The sequence below is a fragment of the Ovis aries genome, chromosome 2 (assembly GCF_016772045.2).
Source record: "Ovis aries strain OAR_USU_Benz2616 breed Rambouillet chromosome 2, ARS-UI_Ramb_v3.0, whole genome shotgun sequence".
Classification (NCBI taxonomy): Eukaryota; Metazoa; Chordata; class Mammalia; order Artiodactyla; family Bovidae; genus Ovis; species Ovis aries.
The window spans coordinates 128,347,307-128,370,329 of NC_056055.1; the positions used below are offsets into that span (position 1 = coordinate 128,347,307).

General features: G+C 40.2%; 1 protein-coding gene across 7 annotated transcripts in view; it reads right to left on the reverse strand.

The window, feature by feature from the left end:
• Positions 1–23,023, reverse strand: part of ITGA4 (integrin subunit alpha 4) — a 95,242-nt gene that overhangs the window by 66,065 nt on the left and 6,154 nt on the right. For all 7 annotated transcript variants that reach the window (XR_006058723.2, XR_006058724.2, XR_006058726.2 and 4 more), the window contains exons 3-5: positions 3,457–3,563; positions 3,232–3,361; positions 898–965 (exon numbers count right to left, since the gene is read on the reverse strand). Coding sequence is in view for 3 of the 7 variants with exons in the window: in XM_004004537.6 (XP_004004586.2) it covers positions 898–965; positions 3,232–3,361; positions 3,457–3,563 (305 nt within the window). In the remaining 4 variants the exon portion in view is untranslated. The remainder of the gene's footprint in view (positions 1–897; positions 966–3,231; positions 3,362–3,456; positions 3,564–23,023) is intronic.

Here is a 23,023-nt window from a genome sequence, read left to right on the forward strand (position 1 = left end):
ATGGACTTAATTTATTTCAATTTGCAAAAAGTCAATGACTAAGTTCCTTAATAATGTTAGCTGGGAAAAATATAACTCAAAAGAAACTGGGACATATTTGATGATAATCATAGGAATTTAGAAAAAGGGAACAGAGGAAAGATTGGAATGAGTAGACATATTTGTCTGGTGAAATATGAAAACTTTCAGCAATTAAATCTATTTGACATTTCTAAATCTCCTAAATGATCCAAACTTTGAAAAAAGAGGTCAATTTAAACATAAAGTAAGGAAGAAAGCATTATTTTTCCATACTAGGCAAAATTTATGGAAATTATTAACCTAAAGTTTGATACAGCCTTGCTACATAGATTTAGAAAGCATTCGTAACTTCATAAGGGGTTACTCGGAGAAAGTGGGAGGTTTAGGAGTTGAGTACAACTGTATATGTGATGATGTTAGAAAGAAAATAATAGTTTGGGAACGTATCTTATTTAAGAGGATATTATCAAGTTCTTAAATCTCCCAATTCTCATACTTCTAATGAAAAAGATTAATGTATATGCTCTGCCCCAATTAGTAACTAAAAATACTATACTTAGATATTTTCAGTGCTTAAATTAACAAATGACTATGGTTATTTTTTGATTTCTGTTAAATTCTTAATGAAAGTAACTTTCTTTAGTGTAGACTTTTAATTGGTCTTGGGTGACAGCCATCTAAATATTACTATTTTATCAATACATGTGCTGAATATCAAGTGGTAAAAATTAAGTTGTAATATACTCATATTTAAGAGATATATTATCTGACTATTATTCAATCTTTATTTCAAAACATAATATCAGTCTTCTAAGTCTTCAGAAGAATTAAAATTCTGTATGTAAACATCTATAGCAACTATTTTTGGACTATTACCTCTGTGTAAAAACTAGATATTCCAGCTTGACATGATGCAAAAGTCTCTCCAAACTGTTTCACAAAATCTAAAATAAAATAGAAAAACAACTAAGATTTCATTTTAAAATAAAGACAAAATCTGCATAATTTTGTTTATTTATAAATCCTTACAAGTATGCCTTTAAGATCTCTTTTACAATAGTATTATTTTAAAAATTAGTTAAGTAGTAAAATTTAATGTCACAAATCTCTTCCATGTTGATCTTCAAAATATCCCTATGAAATAGCAATAGAGATATCTATGCAGTCTCTTTCTCAGGGGAAGAACAAGCAACATACAAAAGGTTGTCAGGGGAGCATCTAAGAGGTAGGATTTATGGCTTCCAGTTCAGGCTTCCATTTAAAATAGGCCTCCTAGATCTTGCCCAGCTGAAAATAACGAAGTCAAGGTTTGCATGGAGATGGAGGGTCTCTTCTCACAAATCCCCCATGAATGTGTGCTTTGTGAAACTTACTATGGGCACAAAGCTTGCTTTTCCTGAAGAATTGACATAAGTAAACAGAGGACCACATCTTTGTTTTGGTTTTGCTAACCAGAAATGCTGAATAAATTGTTAAGTCATTTATAATCACCACTCCTTGTCATGCTTTTTAATTCCTTTTTCTATTTTCCCTGCTCCTATATATTTTTTAAGTTTAATTTTTAGTTGTCTTAGGTTTGTTTTTTTTCCCCCTCATAGGATGTGGCTAAGTGTGTGTGTGTGTATATACATATTTGTAGAAGTGCACATTGTCATCCATGGACATCATCAACCCTTGCATAAAGTTACCCAGAAAACACATGAAAAAATGTACTGGACCAAAATCGACACCCAAGGAGGCACCAGCATCTAATGAAGGAACCAGCCAGCGGCAGGACAAGACCTGCAGCACATGAACATTCGAGTGCATCATCTCACACGGTTACAACAGCCAGAAGTGGTTGCTGGGTCAGTTAAAAGCGCCAGACATGGGGCCAGCTAGATGGGGACGGATGCTGCAGTTGAAGGGTATCTTTAGCTTGCACCTCTACTAGACTGTCAAATTAGATTTTTTTCAGCCTATACAGCTAATTCCTATCATCGCACTTTTGTGCACTTGATTTTGAAGGAAACTGAGATCAGCAAGGGGAAAGGCCTCATCTGGACTGGAGATTATGACTCAGGTTGGCCAGTATACATTATAGAGAGACTGAAGATCTCAAATGACCATGAGGGCCTCCACACTCAATCAGAGAGAAATGTCCCAACTGTGAAATATTTTAAAATGTTAACCATAAACTATTATGAAACATGGGACAATAGCTAGTGTAAGTTTTACTGCAACTAAGAAATTCAAATCCACCTTTTATCTTCCTGGTATTCAAAGACAAATTAGGAACACAGATGATATGACCTCTGCTATGATGTCAAATTCCAGGCATGAAAGAGGCCAGTATTAATAGAATCAATACAATTTGGCTACATCCTCCAAGTCTTGTCAAGTAATAGAAATTTCCTTTGGACACTGAGGTAATCATTTTGGTTAAAAAAAAACACTGGAAACTGCCATTCACGTATATTCTTTCTAAAGACACATTTTCAGAATTTTAGTTCTGTTACAGGTATCACTTCTTCAGTGTTCTGTTTACATTCAACTCCAACTGCTTGTCTCAGTTTATGTCCTGGCTCTGTATGCACTAATGCTACCTATGACCTAACATTTTTATGGGAAAGACCTTTCAAACTTACATTAGCAATTTCTTGCAGTTTCAAAGAAAATAAGTGAATTCAAGGGGTGGTGGGGGGGGGAGACATAGTGAGTGGAAAAGATCTGCCCACATTTATATTTAAAATTTTTCTAAATCTTGTTGGAAGTTAAAGATAAAGCAAGAAACAATTTTCTTCCTTCTAATCAGATTTTTCAATCTATTTCATAATTTTCCTGAGTTGAAAATATATTTAATGTTAAAATGGAAAATTATCAACTAGATGCTAGAACTATTCAAATGAATAGTTTGCAGAATTCCTGGCTCCAAAAAACCACAGTTGCTGTTCAGTCGCTCAATCGTGTCTGACTCTTTGTGACCCCATGGACTGTAGTACACCAGGCTTCCCTGTCATTTACTATCTCACAGTTCATTTTTGAAAACTGAAACTGCAATTGGATTAGCAAAAAAAGAAAAAAGGAAATAATAGTATGAGACATTAAAGAGAACATAGCTATTTTCAAAGATCCTCCCACCGCTAACCAAGCATCCAAAATTGAAAAAAAAAAATTTAAAGGCATTCACATATTTATCTTGATCCAGTTAATATCAAAACCATGCCTTACCTTGATAGCATGGAGCTATTCTCTTACTCAGTTCTGTTCGTAAATCAGAAGGCATTCCATAGCAAACACCCGTGGGGAGCTTAGACTCAGTCCTTATGTAAAATATATTTTTCCATCTATGCCCACAAGTCTGAATAAAACATAAAAGTAGACCAAATGATGTGAAAGTCTCACCCAGGGTATCTGGTTTCACGATGTGATCAGGGAACTTTCCCAACAACCTACCACAATGGAGCCGTTTTCTCCAGGCTGTCTGGAAAGCGTGACCCCCAGCCATTGATTATCTCTTTCTTCCAAGCAAGTCTTTCCACAAGGATCTCCAAAAGGGCTACCTACAGCATTGGAAAATAATTTTATCAGCAGTTATCTTGAAAACAATGTTATTCTGCAAGAACAGAGAAAACAAGCATGCATGCTTGTCCCCAGTGTTTTTTCCTCCAGCTTCTGTGGAATACCATCTTTCCCTGCTTCCCTGTCATCATATATTTGGTGCACATTATGGGGGTAACCATGAGTTACTCTGTGCTAACATAATTGCTCTCTCACTGTGATTTTTGTTTGTAGAAAAGACCTCTGATTGGTAATACCAAGAAGAGATGGCCTTGATATAGGAGATAGCTTACCAGCATGACAAAGAGAGGGGAAGCCAGTTTAAACCAACATGGGCTGTGCAAGTTTAACTGCATTATGTAATGCTTGGCAAAGAATGTGCACCTTTCTTTTGATCATTCATCTAGCAACGCAAGCAACATTACCAGAGCACTTTCTAAAATGTTTCATGTATTGAGACGCTAAGAATAGAAGGACCACAATATGGTCCTCAACATTTAAGTCACAGTTTGTTGAAGCTGGAAGATGGTGACTGTGGGAAGCGGTTGTATATAATTAACATACTAATAATGCCTACCATTTTAAACAAACTGCCCTATGGTTTACAGTTAGTGGAACTGTGATGTTTTCAACAAAGAAAAAAGACTTTGAAAAACTGGATTATCTTCGGATAGAAAAAACTTCAGAAGGCACTTTGACAAAGACATGAATAGCCAGAAAGCCAAAAATAAAATATTACACATCAGCAATACTTCTAAAACATACAAAAAAAAAAGTGATATTCCCAGTGACTTTTTCCTTATTTTGTTAAAATCACTTCTTTGCTTTATGGCTGGGATCCCATATTAACTGTGATTTCAAGTAAGTGGTTTTGGGGGAGAATAAGATGCGGCATATTAAGATTCCTTTTGCTGCGTATTTCCACACACTTCACATGCAACGTGACAGGTCCATTCCACTTGAACTTACTTCTAAAGGCAGATAAATACATTTGCATCAATTTGACTGGATAAAGGCATGGAACTTGAGTTTTTAAACTTAATTTTAGTACCAAATTTCATTCATTGATAGGTACCATACTTTAAATCATTAGGCACCTATCACCTTAACCCCTAGATAAAGCTTCCTGGGCAAACTCAGAATACTTACACAGATAATGTAATATTGGAAAGTGAAATTATTTGCAGTAAGTCTCTGGGTAAGAGAGAATTTAAGGGGTGTGGAAAGATATTTGTGTATACATTGTATTCATTTGCTCATTCTCTACCATGAAGTTCAGGACAAACCAACTCTCTGACATGGCTAAACTGAAAAAGTTTCTTAGCCCCTTCTCTGGAGATTGATTTCATAGGTCCAAGGGAGGCCCTGACTACCCAGGTGTTTTTCATGATGTGGAACACCATTACTATGCTATGTGGATCATCTTTTTTTGGCCGAGTTTCTTGCAGAATAGTAATGTCAACTCCCACCTCCTGGTAGTGCCTGCCAAGAGCGTGAGACAGAGGAAGACGACCAAGGATAGGTCTGGAAAAACAAGGCTGGGCTTCATTAGCAATGGCTACGTGGAATGGGCTTCCCAAGTGGCTCAGTAACAGAGAGTCTCCCAGCCAATGCAGGAGACATGGGTTCAACCCCTGGGTCAGGAAGATCTCCTGGAGGAGGAAATGGCAACCCACTCCATTATTCTTGCCTGGGAAATTCCCTGGTCAGAGGAGCCTGGTGGGCTACAGTCCATAGGGTTGCAAAAGAGTCAGAGGTGACTTAGCAACTAAACAACAACTTGAAATGGAAAGGAGCCTAAACCTTGATCAAGGATGGAAGCATATGGTTTCTCTGTTCAAGTTAATAAAGAAAAGAAGGGATGGGGGAGAAGGAGAGAAAGACAATTATATTGTAGCATCGAGTGGGTCAAGTCTAACAAAGAAAGTTGTTACTATGGCTACATTATGCCCATGTAATTGAAAGAAAGTGAAAGAATAACAAACAAGAAATTTTAATCTTCATTATGATACAAATGTTTGACTTTTTACTAAAACTTCTATTTTTTTAAAGTAATGTCAAAAATAGATGATAAATGGTGGATTCATCTACTCAAAGCTGTGGTGGCAAGAACACACAGAACAGTACAAAAAAGTTCCTAATGACCTGGATAACCATGATGATGCGAAAACTCACCTAGAGCCAGACATTCTGGAGTATGAAGTCAAGCGGGCCTTAGGAAGCATTACTATAAACAAAGCTAGGGGAGGTGGTGGAATTCCAGCTGAGCTATTTCAAATTCTGAAACATGACACTGTTGAATTGCTGCACTTGTGCCAGCAAATTTAGAAAACTCAGCAGTGGCCACAGGACTGGAAAAAGTCTGTTTTCACCCCAATCCCAAAGAAGAACAAAACCAAAGAAAGCTCAAACTGCCACACAATTGTGCTCATTTCAGCAAGGAAATGCTCAAAATTCTTCAAATTAGACTTCAACAGTACATGAACCAAGAACTTCCAGATGTACCAGCTGGATTTAGAAAAGTCAGAGGAACCAGAGATCAAATTGCCAACATCTGTTGGATCAAAGAAAAAGCAAGAGAATTCCAGAAAAATATCTCCATCTATTTCATTGACTACAACGAAAGCCTTAGACTGTGTGGATCACAACAAACTGCGGAAGATTCTTAAAGAGATGGAAATACTAGACCACCTTACCTGCCTCCTGAGAAACCTGTATGCAGGTCAAGGAGCAACAGTTAGAACTCTACATGGAAAAATGGACTGATTCCAATTTGGGAAAGGAGTATGTCAAGACTATATATTGTCACCCTGCTTATTTAACTTACATGCAGAGTACATCATGCAAAATTCTGGGTTGGATGAAGCCCAAGCTAGACTCAAGATTTCTGGGAGAAATATCAATAACTTCAGATACGCAGATGACACCCTAATGGCAGAAAGCAAAGAGGAAATAAAGAGCCTCTGGATGAAGTTGAAAGAGGAGAGTGAAAAAGCTGGGTTAAAACTTAACATTCAAAGAACTAAGATCATAGCATCCAGTCCCATCACTTCATGGCAAACACATGGGGGAAAAATGGAAACAGTGACAGACTTTATTTTCTTGGGCTCCAAAATCACTGCAGATGGTGAATGCAGTCATGAATTTAAAAGACGCTTGTTCCTTGGGAGAAAAGCTATGACAAAACTAGACAGCATATTAAAAAGCAGAGACATCACTTTTCCAACAAAGTTCCATATAGTCAAAGCTATGGTTTTCCAGTAGTCATGTATGGATGATAGAGTTGGACTATAAAGAAAGCTGAGCACCAAAGAATTGATGCTTTTGAGCTGCAGTGTTGGAGAAGACTCTTGAGAGTCCTTTGGACTGCAAGGAGATCCAACCAGTCCATCCTAAAGGAGATCAGTTCTGGGTGTTCATTGGAAGGACTGATGCTGAAGCTGAAACTCCAATACTTTGGCTACCTGATGCGAAGAGCTGACTCATTTGTAAAGACCCTGATGCTGGGAAAGATTGAAGGTGGGAGAAGAAGGGGATAACAGAGAATGAGATGGTTGAATGGCATCACCGACTCAATGGAGATGAGTTTGGATAAACTCTGGGAGTTGGTGAGGGACAGGGAAGCCTGGTGTGCTGTGTTTCATGGGGTTGCAAAGAGTTGGACACGACTGAGTGACTGAACTGAACTGAACTTTGAGACCCCATGGACTGCAGCATGCCAGGCTTCCCTGTCCATCACCAACTCCTGGAGCTTGCTCAAACTCCTGTCCATCAAGTTTATGAGGCCATCCAACCATCTGATCCTCTGTTGTCCCCTTCTCCTCCTGCCTTCAATCTTTCCCAGCATCAGTCCTTCCAATGAACACCCAGGACTGATCTTTAGGATGGACTGGTAGGATCTCCTTGCAGTCCAAGGGACTCTCAAGAGTCTTCTCCAACACCGCAGCTCAAAGGCATCTATTCTTCAGTGCTCAGCTTTCTCTATGGTCCAACTCTCACATCCACACATGACCACTGGAAAAAACATAGCCTTGACTAGATGGACCTTTGTTGATCAAGTAATGTCTCTGCTTTTTAATATGTTGTCTAGGTTGGTCATAACTTTCCTTCCAAGGAGCAAGTGTCTTTTAATTTCATGGCTGCAATCACCATCTGCTGTGATTTTGGAGCCCCAAAAAATAAAGTCTGACAGTTTCCACTGTTTCTCCATCTATTTGCCATGAAGTGATGGGACCAGATGCCATGATCTTAGTTTTCTGAATGTTGAGCTTTAAGCCAACTTTTTCACTCTCCTCTTTCACTTTTATCAAGAGGCTCTTTAGTTCTTCTTCGCTTTCTGCCATAAGGGTGGTGTCATCTGCATATCTGAGGTTATTGAGATTTCTCCTGGCAATCTTGATTCCAGCTTGTGCCTCTTCCAGCCCAGTGTTTCTCATGATGTACTCTGCATATAAGGTAAATAAACAGGGTGACAATATACAGCCTTGACGTACTCCTTTCCTGATTTGGAAGCAGTCTGTTGTTCCATGTCCAGTTCTAACTGTTGCTTCCTGACCTGAAACAGTTTTCTCAAGAGGCAGGTCAGGTGGTATGGTATTCCCATCTCTTTCAGAATTTTCCACAGTTTATTGTGATCCACACAGTCAAAGGCTTTGGCATAATCAATAAAGCAGAAATAGATGTTTTTCTGGAACTCTTTTGCTTTTTCAATGATCCAGCAAAGAGGTGGACACAAATGACTGACTGAACTGATGTACTGATGTGAAAGCTGGACCATAAAGAAATCTGAGCATTGTAGAATTGAGGTTTTTGAACTGTGGTTCTGGAGAAGACTCTTGAGATTCCCTTGGATAGCAAAGAGACCAAACCAGTCAATCCTAAAGGAAATCAACCTTGACTATTCATTGGAGGGACTGGTGTTGAGGGCTTCCCTTGTGGCTCAGATGGTAAAGAATCTGCCTGCAATGTGGGAGAGCCGGGTTTGATCCCTGGGTTGAGAAGATCTCCTGGAGAAGGTAATAGCAACCCACTCCAATATTCTTGCCTGGAGAATTCCATGGACAGCGGAGCCTGGTAAGCTACAGTCCATGGGGTGGCAAAGAGTCAGACACCACTGATCGACTAACACACACACACACACACACACACACACACACACACACACACACACACTCCAATATTTTGGCAACCTGATGCAAACAGCTGACTCATTGGAAAATACCTTGATGCTGGGAAAGACTGAGGGCAGGAGAAGAGGGGGATGACAGAGGATGAAATTGTTGGATGGTATCATGGACTCCATAGACATGAATCTGAGCAGACTCCAGGAGATAATGCAGGACAGGGAAGCCTGGCGTGCTTCAGTCCATGGAGTTGCAAAGAGTCGGACATAATTGGGCAACTGAACAACAACATCCCAAAAGACACTCCAATAAAGTATCTTCTCTGAAAATACCAAAGTCTTTCTAAAATTAGTCAACATTCAGTTTATGTGCAGGAGGAAATTAAATAATTTTCCTCCTGTGCAGTTTCCAACTGCGCAGGAGGAAAATTAAAGACAGGAGAGAACAGAGGTCACAAACAATATATTATCTCTTTATAATAGATTGGCACTATAATATATTTATACTACTTTAAAATGCAGTATGTTTAATGAACAGTTTCATTAAGATCACGGCCAATATTTAGACACAAGTTTCCTGTTCTAGAGACGCCACCACAAAGTTTACAAACAGATAGTAATATGTATGCAATAAACATATAATAGTTTAGAACCACGAAATGCCATGTAAATAGCATGAAAATGGCCCCAGAGGTTTTCTTTTTTTGATTAATATATTTAATTGGAGGATTATCACTTCACCAGTGTGGTGGCCCCTGCCACACAGCCACACGCATCAGCCATGGGCGCACATGTACCCCCCATCCTGAACCCCCCTCCCAACTCCTTCCCTGTCCCATCCTTTTGGGTGGTCCCCGGGCACTGGGTTTGAGTGCCCAGCTTCATGCATCGAACTTACACTGGAAAAGGCCCCAAAGTTTTTATACAGGAAAATAGTGAATCATCATCTGTTTCTCAGCTGAGTTCTCTTACTTGTTGATTTTAAAATAGAGACTAGAGAAACTCCCTCAGTAACTGTTTGCCAGGTCCACAGATTATTCCCCTTTGCATCCTTTCTGCTTTAGTTTTAGCGCTCAGGTGACATCACAGTGTCATCACTGCAAGGACTCTCATTCTTAAGAGTCACACACTTAGATAATTCTAGAAAATGAACAAACACACAGACTCCTGCTTACGTAAGTTTCTTCCCTTTACTTCCTAACACTGCTTCTGTCACAGGCAGCACCCAACAGCAACAATAATCTTGAGCTACTTTCAGCACTGGTAACAAGGCAAAATCAGCTGAAGAACAGCTTATAAATCTCCACCACTGAGCTGGGTCTCTTCTTAATTCTGAGCAACTTTCCCCCTCTGCTTCTGCAGTGCTTGCAGACCACATCACCAGCTTATGCTCTGCGTCTCTCCAGAGCTTTCCCCTCACCTCTGTGCTCTGGAGGCCACGCCTTCTCACGTGGTTCTCAGCTCTGACTGGACATCAAGATCAGCTGGGGGAGTTTTGAGCAGATACTGACACCTGGTCCAGATTTGTGCCCAGTTTGAGATTCAGACCTGAATTTTGCACACAGTTCCCCAGGTAACGGCAGCATGCAGCTGGACTTATGAGCAACTGCGCTGCAAAACGCATGCTTTGCCATTTCCTGTGTTAGACAATATTTGAAAAGGAACTACTCCATTCAGAAAATGATAGTAATATCTTTTTGCCCTCCTTAGTTTCAACAAAACTTTGAAATAGCATATCAAATGTTAAGCCAATTTTTTTCATGTGGAAATACAGTATTTATAATTTGGTCAGAAAGGGTGATTATGAGAACTGTTGTGAGAAAGTTAATTCTCATGAATTTCCCTGACAGAACAACATAGATAAATGCAGATGATCTTTATATTTTATCCAAATGTGATCTAAACTCTTAGTAAATCGATTCAGCTTCATAATTAAAAAAATGTACTTTACATGGTTTAACATAAACGAGGTTGGTAGAAATTAATATGTGATAATTTTCCATGCTTTTATACAACTAGAATGACTAATTCTTAGCACAGTTGAATGCATTTTCCCAGTAGACATTAAAAAAAAAAACAAAGCCACATGAAAACCACACACCTTATTCTAAAAATTAAGTCCATCTTTCTCTTTCATATTTTTCCTCTTTCAATTTGTATTTGGGAAAGCAAATACAAAGATGTATGCTTACTATTCGGTTTTCATTCCCACTTACTGATTTTGTTTTAGTATGTACATGAGTGTATAAATGTGAATAAGTAGTGATTTTGATAGATGGATACAAAGGATATCAGTACAAAGCCAATTGGGAACATTTTTTGCCATTCCCTCCACTTTTTTTTTTTTTTCTGTTTTTCATGTCATCTATTTTAGTGCCATTGTTTCAAGTGACAAAATATGACAGAGACTATGGGAGACTAGATATTAGCTCTTGAGTGTCACTTGATGGGGGAAGACTGACTATTTCATTGACTGGCATTTCCACAGCACAGAACAGGGCCTTACATGCAGTAGGCAGGAAACGGAATGTTTGCTGAGGGAGGGAATTCTAATACCCACTTTTTCCACCACAAAATGCTCCACTAGAGGGTACTAGAGGTTGGACTCTTGAGAGACCCTTGGACAGCAATGAGATCAAATCAGTCAATCCTAAAGGAAATCAACCCTGAATATTCACTGGAAGGACCGATGCTGAAGCTCTAATACTTTGGCCACCTGATTTGAAGAGCCAACTCATTAGAAAAGACCCTGATGCTGGGAAAAGACTGAAAGCAGGAGGAGAAGGGAGCAGCAGAGGATGAGATGGTTAGATAGCATCACTGACTCAACGGACATGGATCTGAGCAAACTCCGGGAGATAGTAAACGACAAGGGAGCCTGGCGTGCTGCAGTCCATGGGGTCACAAAGAGCCAGACACAACTTAGCAACTGAAGAACAACAGAGGATACAACTGGAAAATTTTCACCATTCAAGGATCTAAACTTTGGAGAGGTCTTCTTTCTTCCTACTATTCTCCCCTACTTCTCTTCCAAAACACTAGTCCCGTAAGTTTTAAGATAGTAGCAGATGGTCTGAAGGAAAACAATGTTTGCAGGTTTGAAGATCTTTACAAAGTGCAATATGTGAGTAGGATGGTTTAGGACTGAGAATTAGGTGGGCCTCCAGAGATGGCTGTCTCAGAGGGATTCCGCAAGGGCTGTGGGCAGTAATTGAGGGGTGTGTGAAGGGCTTGGGCCAGAGCCCAGCAGAGAAAGCAGGCAAACATGAGTTGATATCGACATTATTATTTTAAGGATTAAGCTAAAGATATGATTAAGGTGCACATATGTCATGGCATATATCCTTCTCCATAACATATTTGTGGCATATCACTGTCAGCGACCAACCTAGACAGCATATTAAAAAGCAGAGGCTTTACTTTGCCAACAAAGGTCTGTCTAGTCAAGGCTATGGTTTTTCCCCTGGTCATGTATGGATGTGAGAGTCGGACTATAAAGAAAGCTGAGTGACAAAGAATTGATGCTTTTGAACTGTGGTGCTGGAAAAGACTCTTGAGAGTCCCTTGGACTGCAAGGAGATCCAACCAGTCCATCCTAAAGGAGATCAGTCCTGGGTGTTCATTGGAAGGACTGATGTTGAAGCTGAAACTCCAATACTTTGGCCACCTGATGCGAAGAGCTGACTCATTGGAAAAGACCCTGATGCTGAGAAAGATTGAGGGCGGGAGGAGAGGGAGACAACAGAGGATGAGATGGTTGGATGGCATCACCGACTCAATGGACAGGAGTTTGGGTGAACTCCAGGAGTTGGTGATGGACAGGGAGGTCTGGCATGCTGCAGTTCATGGGGTCGCAAAGAGTCGGACATGACTGAGCGACTGAACTGAACTGTCAGTGAGCCCTTACCATACACATTCAATTCATTTAATTCTCACAGCAGCAACGGAGGACTGTGCTAACAATCTCATTTCACAAGTAAAGAAATAGAATCTTAAAGAAGTAAAGATATTTGCCCAAATTCATGTGGCTAGTAAATGGAAAAGATTAGAATCAAGTATAAGAAATTTTAGAATGAAATACTGCCATTTGCAGCAACATGGATGGATCTCGAGATTATCATATCAAGTGAAGTAAATCAGACAAAAATATATCAAGTATATGCAGAATCTAAAATATGATATTAATGAATGTATTTACAAAACAAAAATAGACTTACAGACACAGAAAACAAACTCATAGTTACCAAAGAGAAAAAGGTGGAGAAGGATAAATTAAGAGATTGGGATCAGCAGATCTAGATACAAATTATTATACATAAAAGAGACCAACAATAAGGTCCTACTGTACAGCACAAGATATTATATTTGATATCTTGCACTAAAACATAGTGGAAAAGAATTTTTAAAAACTTTTAGTAATTGAAGATCTCAAAGTAGTTACTTTCCACGAATCTGGAGTATATACAATAGAACTGTACAATTATTTCAAATGTATGAATTATCTGAATAAATTCACTTTCTAATCTTTTCTGCCAGCTGAAAATGTGTAAAGTTTCTAGTCAACTTTCTAGGGTTCATGAAAAATGTCCCTTTCTTGGTCCCTATCTTACCCTGATCTTTTCCTCAGTTTAGATCAATTCTCAATACTTTGGCATTTCCACTGAGGAATGAGCAAGGGGTAAGACCAGACTCAAAGGTCTTCCTGTAGCCTTTTGACAGCTTGAGTGACACATTGTGGGTAGGGCAGCTTGGGACTTTTGGATGCAGTGACAAGTGTTTATCTGCCTGTGTCACTGGCTTAATCAGTTCAGACATTCGATTGGGGCTCTCAGACTGGTCTTCTGGATACTAAGACAACACACATATTGGTCTGATCTTTCAAAACATGACAGAATTTTCAAGTTTTAGAAAAATAGTGAAAGACCTTACTTCCATCAATTACTTTTTTTAACATGAAGTTCTAGTCTATTGAAAGATTAGTCCTATATATTTCAAACTCTTCCACTCTAAATTTTTCTCAAATAATCCTGACAAACAAATGACTCTTCTTCTACGTTCTATAAAGTGTCATTCATTCAATATTTCTGTATTTGTAGAAGCAACAATTACTGAGTGAAACAGAATACAGACAAGACATACGGGATTAAAAGAAACATACCAATTAAAATATGACCAGAATACAAGGCCTACCATTGGAGGGTTATAAAAATTACAGAAATTGTATGCCTGTGCATACAAGACTTTCTGGCACCTAGTAGGTGTTCAATAAATGAGTGGTAAAGGCTTCCACTCCCTAGTGTACCCACATTGCATTGATGTGGACACACCAGCAGAGGGAGCTCACGGTGCTGTGAGGTTGGATCAGCAGCATTCCGTAAGCTCTGTAAGCCAAAGGGCCCCTTGTTTTTTATTTCTTACTGCTAAGTCGCTTCAGTCGTGTCCGACTCTGTGCGTCCCCATAGACGGCAGCCTACCAGGCTCCCCCGTCCCTGGGATTCTCCAGGCAAGAACACTGGAGTGGGTTGCCATTTCCTTCTCCAATGCATGAAAGTGAAAAGTGAAAGTGAAGTCGCTCTGTCGTGCCCCACTCTTAGCGACCCCATGGACTGCAGCCTACTAGGCTCCTCCATCCATGGGATTTTCCAGGCAAGAGTACTGGAGTGGGGAGTCATTGCCTTCTCAGTTTTATTTCTTATCAAACACTAATTATTACTAAACCCACTAGATTATGATTATTATATTAAACTGTGTACTTTTCCCACACATCTAACAAAATGTGGTGGTGATGTTTCTAAAAGGTAACAGTGATGTTCATGAATTTAACAGCTAAAACAATAATTAGTAATGGAAAGTAAACCACTCCAGTTCTAGAGGAGACATGGGACATGAAAGCACTAAACTTCCAAAAGCATTTCCACCAATGCATCTAGTGGCACTCAAGGATCGAAACATCAAATTAATATCAAAATTAGAAACAATTCTTGATGTATCTTTAAGTCTCATGCTCTTAGACTTTGTAATACAAATCTGACAATTATGGATAACCATGCTCAGTTTATATAAGAACAGTTCCTATAATCAGAGGCCTGAAAAAACCAGCTATTCCAGTCTTCTAGGTCATTTTATTTTAATTATAGTTTTTATTTTATAATTTTATTTATTTTACTCTGTTGTATTTAGGAAGAGTTCTGCACAGAGGTGAATGCATTCAGGCAGCAGAGTCAAGCCTGATGGTTACAGTTGTATAAATCTGGGTTGATCCTGAGTCATCACTAGACTTCTGAGCCCTAGAAAACCATTCTGCTTGTGAGCCTGAATCTAAGATAAGGGTTTCCCTTCAAGTGCCTTGGGTCCAAACTTCTTCACATTCCTATAGAAAACCTATACAAGTCTTTTTACTAAGTAGAGCAGAAAAATGTACAGCAACTGATATATCCTTTGAGCATAATATAAATAAGGAACGTTGTCTTATAATAATTATTAAAATAACACTTATTAAATGCTTCCCATGTAATGCACACTTTTAACATATGTGAACATATATATTAAGTCATTTAATTTTCCTTATATCCCTTAAAGGTGGATATTCTTATCATTATCCCAATTTAATAGATGGAGAAGCTGAAAGAAAGGGAGAATAAGCACCTTGCCCAAAGTCACTAAACTTATAAGTGGGGGAAGGAAAGAGTCAAGCCCACACTGTCATCCACTACCCTATACTACTTTACAGTGATTTGCTATGAGTACTTAACCATTAATCAGCAAATGAATCCAAGTATTGGCACTATTAATGATCCTATTCTAATTCTATTTCATTATAACTTATATTTTAACATCCAATGTTAGAAAATAAGGAAAAACAACTCTCTGTTTCCATGGTTTTCAATTAATCTCTTAGACTTAAGGAGTCATTTGAAATAGCATCACTAATATACAAGTACCATTTCATTTGAAAAAGTATCACTAATATTATAGATACCGTTGTTCTTTGAAACAAAAACAGTATAAAAATGTGAACAGAAAAGCACTCCAGGGAAACCTGCCCTCACTTAATGCTCACTGGTCAATACTGACGTTCTGAGCTTGGTTTTGGAATTCACAGCGTAGGATGGAGGAGGAGGTCGGAATGATAATAAAACTCAAAAATATGAGAAAAGTAAAAATCAGTCAGGGAGTCCATGGCATCATTCTGTACCAGTCAGTGTAGGATCGGACCGAGATGAGGGGTTCCTGCCAACAGAGGACAACTTTTCATTCAAAGTTTAAAGGGGGGGATAAGATGTTGCAGAGACAATGCAACAATGATTTTCAGATAAAATAATGACATTCTAATAAATACTAAAAAATGGTCCCAAGAGAACAGAGAATAGCATTGAGGTTAGGTAGACCTAGAATGATTTCACAGAGGGTAGATACTGACAAGAGACTTCTACCTAGAATATAATTTTAAAAGGACACGTCTAATCCACTTCACAAAATATTTCCAGCAAAAGAGATTTGACAACTATGTCTATACTCTTACTATATCTGAACAATTCATTGTGAATTACAGTATTTCATAGAAATCATATGAAAGAGATGACTAATTATATATTTAAAATCCTTAGGGATAAACTGAGGACATCAGAACCAACACATGGCATTACTGAACCCAGTCTTTTCCCCTGCAAGTCCACTTCCATGTTCTAATTTGATACTGTCAACTACTCCTAAAATTAAAATTCCACCAATTTTAAAGACAGCCCATTCTAGACTTCCTATCTCAGGCGTGTGTATTCTTTAGACTGTCCAGCGTAAGTGGGCAGAGTCTGGAATGCAAGGCTGGCCTAGACATCTGGGAACAATGCTGAGCTAAGTCACTTCAGTTGTGTCTGACTCTGTGCGACCCCATAGACGGCAGCCCACCAGGCTCCCCATCCCTGGGATTGCTGAAACACACAGCAAATCCCAGAAGACCCCACCCAAATCTGAGAAGTGTACCCATCTATTTCACATTCATTGAGACTCTACTATGTGCTCATCAAAACTGGCCAGAACTGACTCGATTATTCATGTCCGTTGTTCCAAAATACTTTCATTATCCAACTGCTTCTCCCTATTGTACATATCTAGCATTATGCTTGCAACGTTTCTCATAAGTACTTATCTGTTTACCTGTTATTCCTGTAACTGAGTTCTTCGAAGGCTTTAGCCATCTTGGCCAACTTCCTATTCCAAGTACCAACATAAGTAATGGATAACATTTATTTAATAAATGAAGGAAGAACCCAAGGAAGAACTCTTCCTTTAATAAAGGAAGAGTTGATATTTGGCACCAATATTTTCTCACTCCTCACCCCTCTGAAGTCTGGCATTACCACTAAAACAGGTCTTTCCAAGGTTGTTAACAAACCAATTCTTTCTAAATCCAAAGAATCCTCCTAGGCTCTTACCTAGCTTGACCTCTTAACCTCTTTTGATACGCCAACAACTCACCTCTTCTCAAAATCTCCCATTCTTCAACTTCCATAATGCCATATTGACCTGATTCCCTGGCTACCCCTTCGGCTTTTCCTCCTCAGTCTTATTTTTCTGGCTCTTTTTCTTTATCCAATGGTTCTTAACCATGGATGAACACTGGAGTTATCTGGGGGCCTCTGGAAACTCCCAATGCCCTACTAAAGATTCTTCACACAACTCCAATGTATGTGGGTGAAGCTTTTCCACACCACCACCAAGAAATTCTCTGAGACTAGGTGGGGGTCCTGAAATCCAACTTGTAATTATAATAGTATCTACCTGGAGATAATGTCAGATTGCACCAATTAAGGGTTCAGTTCTGCAAGCTCTTTGACAAAGGTCTGAGTACTAATTTTTTAAATTTAACTCCAGAAGCAAAAGCAACAAAAGCAAAAATAAATAAGTGAGACTACATCACACTACAAAGTTTCTGCACAGTAAAGGAAACCATCAACAAAACGAAAAACCAACCTTCTGAATGAGAGAAAATATGGAGCAGAATGATATAAAAACATGCCCAGCATCACTGATCATCAGGGAAATGCAAATCAAAATCACAAGGAGCTCTCACCTCACACCTGTTAGAACGGCTATTATCAAAAAGGCAAGAGAGAACAATGTTAGTGAGGGTGTGGAGAAAAAGGCTGCGCATTGTTGGTGGGAATGTAAATTGGGGCAGCCACTATGGAAACAGCATGGAGGTTCCTCAAAAAATTAAAAATAGAACTACCATAGTTCTAACAATTCCAACAATGCTTTTGGGTACATATCCAAAGAAAAGGAAAACACAACTAAAAATAGCATAATGTACACCCCCCCCATATTTACTGTAGTATTATCTGTAATAGCCAAGATGGGAAATAACCTAAGTGTTCAATGAAGAGTGAGTGGATGAAGAACTGCAGTATATATATATATATATATATATATATATATATATGTAATGGGGTATCATTCAACCATAGAAAAGAATGTAATCTTGTCTGCAACAACGTGACTGAGCCGTGATGACATGCTAAGTGAACTAAGTCAGAAAGATAAATACTCTATGATCTCGCTTATATGTGGAATCTAAAAAAAAAAAAAGCTCAGAGAGAGAACAGATATGTGGCTGCCAGAGATGGGGGCAAGGAGGGAGAAATGGTTGAAGGAAACCAAAGGGTTAAAAACAGAAAAAAGTAAATACAGTACATTACTGAACAACACTGAAAAATACCTTACTATCACCTAGCAATTTGTGATTATCTCCTATAGGACTAGGAAATTTAGGCAACGTTAATAAATTCACAGAAAACTTCCTCAATGGGTAATGGAACTCTTAGAAGAAACCTGAAAGGTAAAAATGCACTGGGAGTATGTTTAACAGTTGATTTACAATACATGAAATATTTCAAAGACTATTTTCTTTCCATATCGCCTCCCAGCACACGTTTCAGATGTCAATCTCAAGTGCACTGGCTGTTGAAGTTTCCATCAGTGTTTTCCTTTGGTTTGATTAATTTGCAAGTGTGGTTCACAGAACTCAAGAGAACCATTTTACTCACGAGATTATCAGTTTATGATAAAGGCAGAAACTTAGGAACAGCTGGATGGAAGAGACACACAGGGCAAGACATGGGAAACATGAAGGGAGCTCCCAGGCCCTCTCTGAATGCACCACTAGTCCTAAAGCCCCACATGGTCACAAGGCCTGTCCTTTTGGGCTTTTACAGAGATTTCACTGCATAGCCATGAGTGATTAAATCATTGGCCATTGGCAACTGGTTCAGCCTCCAGCGCCTCTTCTCCTGCTGGTGTCAGGGGGATAGGTATGAAAGTTCCAATCCTCTGATTATACAGTGTGCTCTACTGGCAACCAGTCACATCCTTTGGTCCTAAAGTCACCTCATTAACCTAACAAAAGACATATTTATCACTCTAGAAAACTCCAAGGGTTCTAGGATCAGTTCAGTTCAGTCGCTCAGTCATGTCAGATTCTTTGTGACCCCATGAATTGCAGCACGCCAGGCCTTCCTCTCCATCACCAACTCCCGGAGTTCACTCAGACTCACGTCCATCGAGTCAGTGATGCCATCCAGCCATCTCATCCTCGGTCGTCTCCTTCTCCTCCTGCCCCCAATCCCTCCCAGCAGCAGAATCTTTTCCAATGAGTCAACTCTTCTCATGAGGTGGCCAAAGTACTGGAGCTTCAGCTTTAGCATCATTCCTTCCAAAGAAATCCTAGGGCTGATCTCCTTCAGAATGGACTGGTTGGATCTCCTTGCAGTCCAAGGGACTCTCAAGAGTCTTCTCCAACACCACAGTTCAAAAGCATCAATTCTTTGGTGCTCAGCCTTCTTCACAGTCCAACTCTCACATCCATACATGACCACTGGAAAAACCATAGCCTTGACTAGATGGACCTTAGTCGGCAAAGTAATGTCTCTGCTTTTGAATACGTTATCTAGGTTGGTCATAACTTTCCTTCCAAGGAGTAAGCGTCTTTTAATTTCATGGCTGCAGTCACCATCTGCAGTGATTTTGGAGCCCCCCAAAATAAAGTCTGACACTGTTTCCACTGTTTCCCCATCTATTTCCCATGAAGTGTTTGGATCAGATGCCATGATCTTTGTTTTCTGAATGTTGAGCTTTAAGCCAACTTTTTCACTCTCCACTTTCACTTTCATCAAGAGGCTTTTTAGTTCCTCTTCACTTTCTGCCATAAGGGTGGTGTCATCTGCATATCTGAGGTTATTGAGATTTCTCCTGGCAATCTTGATTCCAGCTTGTGTTTCTTTGAGTCCAGTGTTTCTTATGATGTACTCTGCATATAAGTTAAATAAGCAGGGTGACAATATACAGCCTTGAAGTGCTCCTTTTCCTATTTGGAACCAGTCTGTTGTTCCATGTCAGTTCTAACTGTTGCTTCCTGACCTGCATACAGATTTCTCGAGAGGCAGGTCAGGTGGTCTGTATTCTCATCTCTTTCAGAATTTTCCACAGTTTACTGTGATCCACACAGTCGAAGGCCTTGGCATAGTCAATAAAGCAGAAATAGATGTTTTTCTGGAACTCTCTTGCTTTTTCCATGATCCAGCAGATGGTGGCAATTTGATCTCTGGTTCCTCTGCCTTTTCTAAAACCAGCTAGAACATCAGGAAGTTCACAGTTTACGAATTGCTGAAGCCTGGCTTGGAGAATTTTTAGCATTACTTTACTAGCATGTGAGATGAGTGCAATTGTGCAGTAGTTTGAGCATTCTTTGGCATTGCCTTTCTTTGGGATTGGAATGAAAACTGACCTTTTCCAATCCTGTGGACACTGCTGAGTTTTGCAAATTTGCTGCCATATTGAGTGCAGCACTCTCACAGCATCATCTTTCAGGATTTGAAACAGCTCAACTGGAATTCCATCACCTCCACTAGCTTTGTTCCTAGTGATGCTATCTAAAGCCCACTTGACTTCACATTCCAGGATGGTTGGCTCTAGGTGAGTGATCACACCATCGTGATTATCTGGGTCGTGAATATCTTTTCTGTACAGCTCATCCGTGTATCCTTGCCACCTCTTCTTAATATCATCTGCTTCTGTTAGGTCCAGACCATTTCTGTCCTTTATCAAGCCCATCTTTGCATGGTATCTCTAATGGTATCCCTTGGTATCTCTAATTTTCTTGAAATCTCTAGTCTTTCCCATTCTGTTGTTTTCCTCTATTTCTTTGTATTGATAGCTGAAGAAGGCTTTCTTATCTCTTCTTGCTATTCTTTGGAACTCTGCATTCAGATGCTTATATCTTTCCTTTTATCCTTTGCTTTTTGCTTCTTTTCTTTTCACAGCTATTTGTAAGGCCTCCCCAGACAGCCACTTTGCTTTTTTGCATTTCTTTTCCATGGCGATGGTCATTAACCTAACAAAAGACATATTTATCACTCTAGAAAACTCCAAGGGTCCTAGGATCACTGTGTCAGTAATGGGGTTGAAGACCAAATATATATTCTTACTATAAATCACAATATCTAACCTAGCTAGACCCACTCCCAGAGAGTTTGTTAGTTTAGGAGAAGGCCACCGGCACTTGGCTTCTTAAAGCTTGGCAGAAGAAGCTAGGTTGCAGCTAGAGAGTTGACCAATATTGTTCAAGCTGCTTCTCAAATGGCAGGAGTCCTATGGGATCTCTTCTGGGTCCAGTGATCCATTTAACCTAGAACATTCCTAGGTTAAACTCATTAACTTCCATGGCTTTGATTGCCATCTCTATGCCAATTACCTTCAACTCTGAACTGCCTATATAGACCTCTCCTGCCCGCCAGGCCCATACATCCAACTGATTACCAGGTATCTATTTTTACATCTCACGGGACATAGCACCATCATCTGTCCAACAGCCCAAGTCAGAACCTTGGGTAACATCTTTGAAATCTTCTTCCCGTTCATCTCTCTCATTTGCTAATTACAAAGTCCAGGTCACAGAGACCCGCTCTGCAGACAAACAGCAGATTTCACCACTGACTAAATCAACGGCCAGGACAGACACCGTGGACCTCCTGCAGATCTTGCCAGCTCTTGTCCCACACGTATTAGCATTCACTGATACCTGGGTTCTGCCATACTCCCTTTTCCCTGTCCTTGAGGAGCCCAGGAACCAGCCTAACAGCCAGCCCAGGCCTCTGTGGCTACCCTGGTGTGAGAGGCTAGCCAACTGAGCTCCTCCTTGTACCCACCAAAGCCAAAGTACATGACGCCTGCCTCCACCCCAGTGGCTGATGTCACACTCAGGCCCACGCTCAAGGTTCGGCCATGCAGCTGTGAGCCTGCAGGTCACCAGCCTGCTGCCCATCATCCTGCTTCACTGCTGTGCACACATCCGGGAAGAGCACACTAACAGCCGGGGCCCCTGTAGTTTCCTGTGGGTCTGCATCAGACCCTGCCTCTGTCACTGCTCAGCACTACCATGCCCGCTGGAGCCAACACCTCCCTCTGTGCATCTGTGCCCCCCAGCCCAACACCCAGCCCCAGCCTCCACTGCACTGCGCACATGCGGAGGAAGAGTGTGTGACCGCAAAAGAGCATGCTGACAGCCAGTGCTTCTGCAGCTGCTGGAGAATTCACCAAGCTGTAACACAATAATCCCTGCTCGCTTCTCTAATCTACACCGCTTCACATGCCACAGTTCAACTGTATGCTCTTTTCTTTCCATCCAAAGATATCGCCCTCTCAAAGACCTCAGGGTGCTCATACACACTTTGCTCTGTCCAGCACCCTTTCCCATAACCTCTTCCTCTGAGATAACTGATTTTTTTCCCTCAGTTTTCCACTAGAATTCCTTAGGAAGACATCACCTTATTCTCCTAACTAGATTAGATTTTTTCACCATACTTTCCTATAATAACCCAACCTATAGACTGCTTCCCTGGTGGCTCAGAGGTTGAAGCATCTGCCTGGAATGCAGGAGACCTGGGTTCGATCCCTGGGTTGGGAAGATCCCCTGGAGAAGGAAATGGCACCCTACTCCAGTACTCTTGTCTGGAAAATCCCATGGACGGAGGAGCCTGGTAGGCTGCAGTCCATGGGGTCGCAAAGAGTCGGACATGACTGAGCAACTAAACTATAGACTGCGAACCCCTTGAGGCAAGGGCCGTGTTTCTTTTGTAAGCCCAGGTTCCAGCACTTAGGCATCCCTCAGGAAATGACCAAATGAACCAATGACCCACACACACAATGGATCACCATACTTGGCCCAAGAACTGTGACCAAGGGGAGATATTTTTTAGCCATTAGAAATATCACCCAGTGGTCAAGTAAACTTTTGGCAATAAATAAAATGCATTTTAGAAAACCTCATCTCTCAAACCAGGTGGAAGC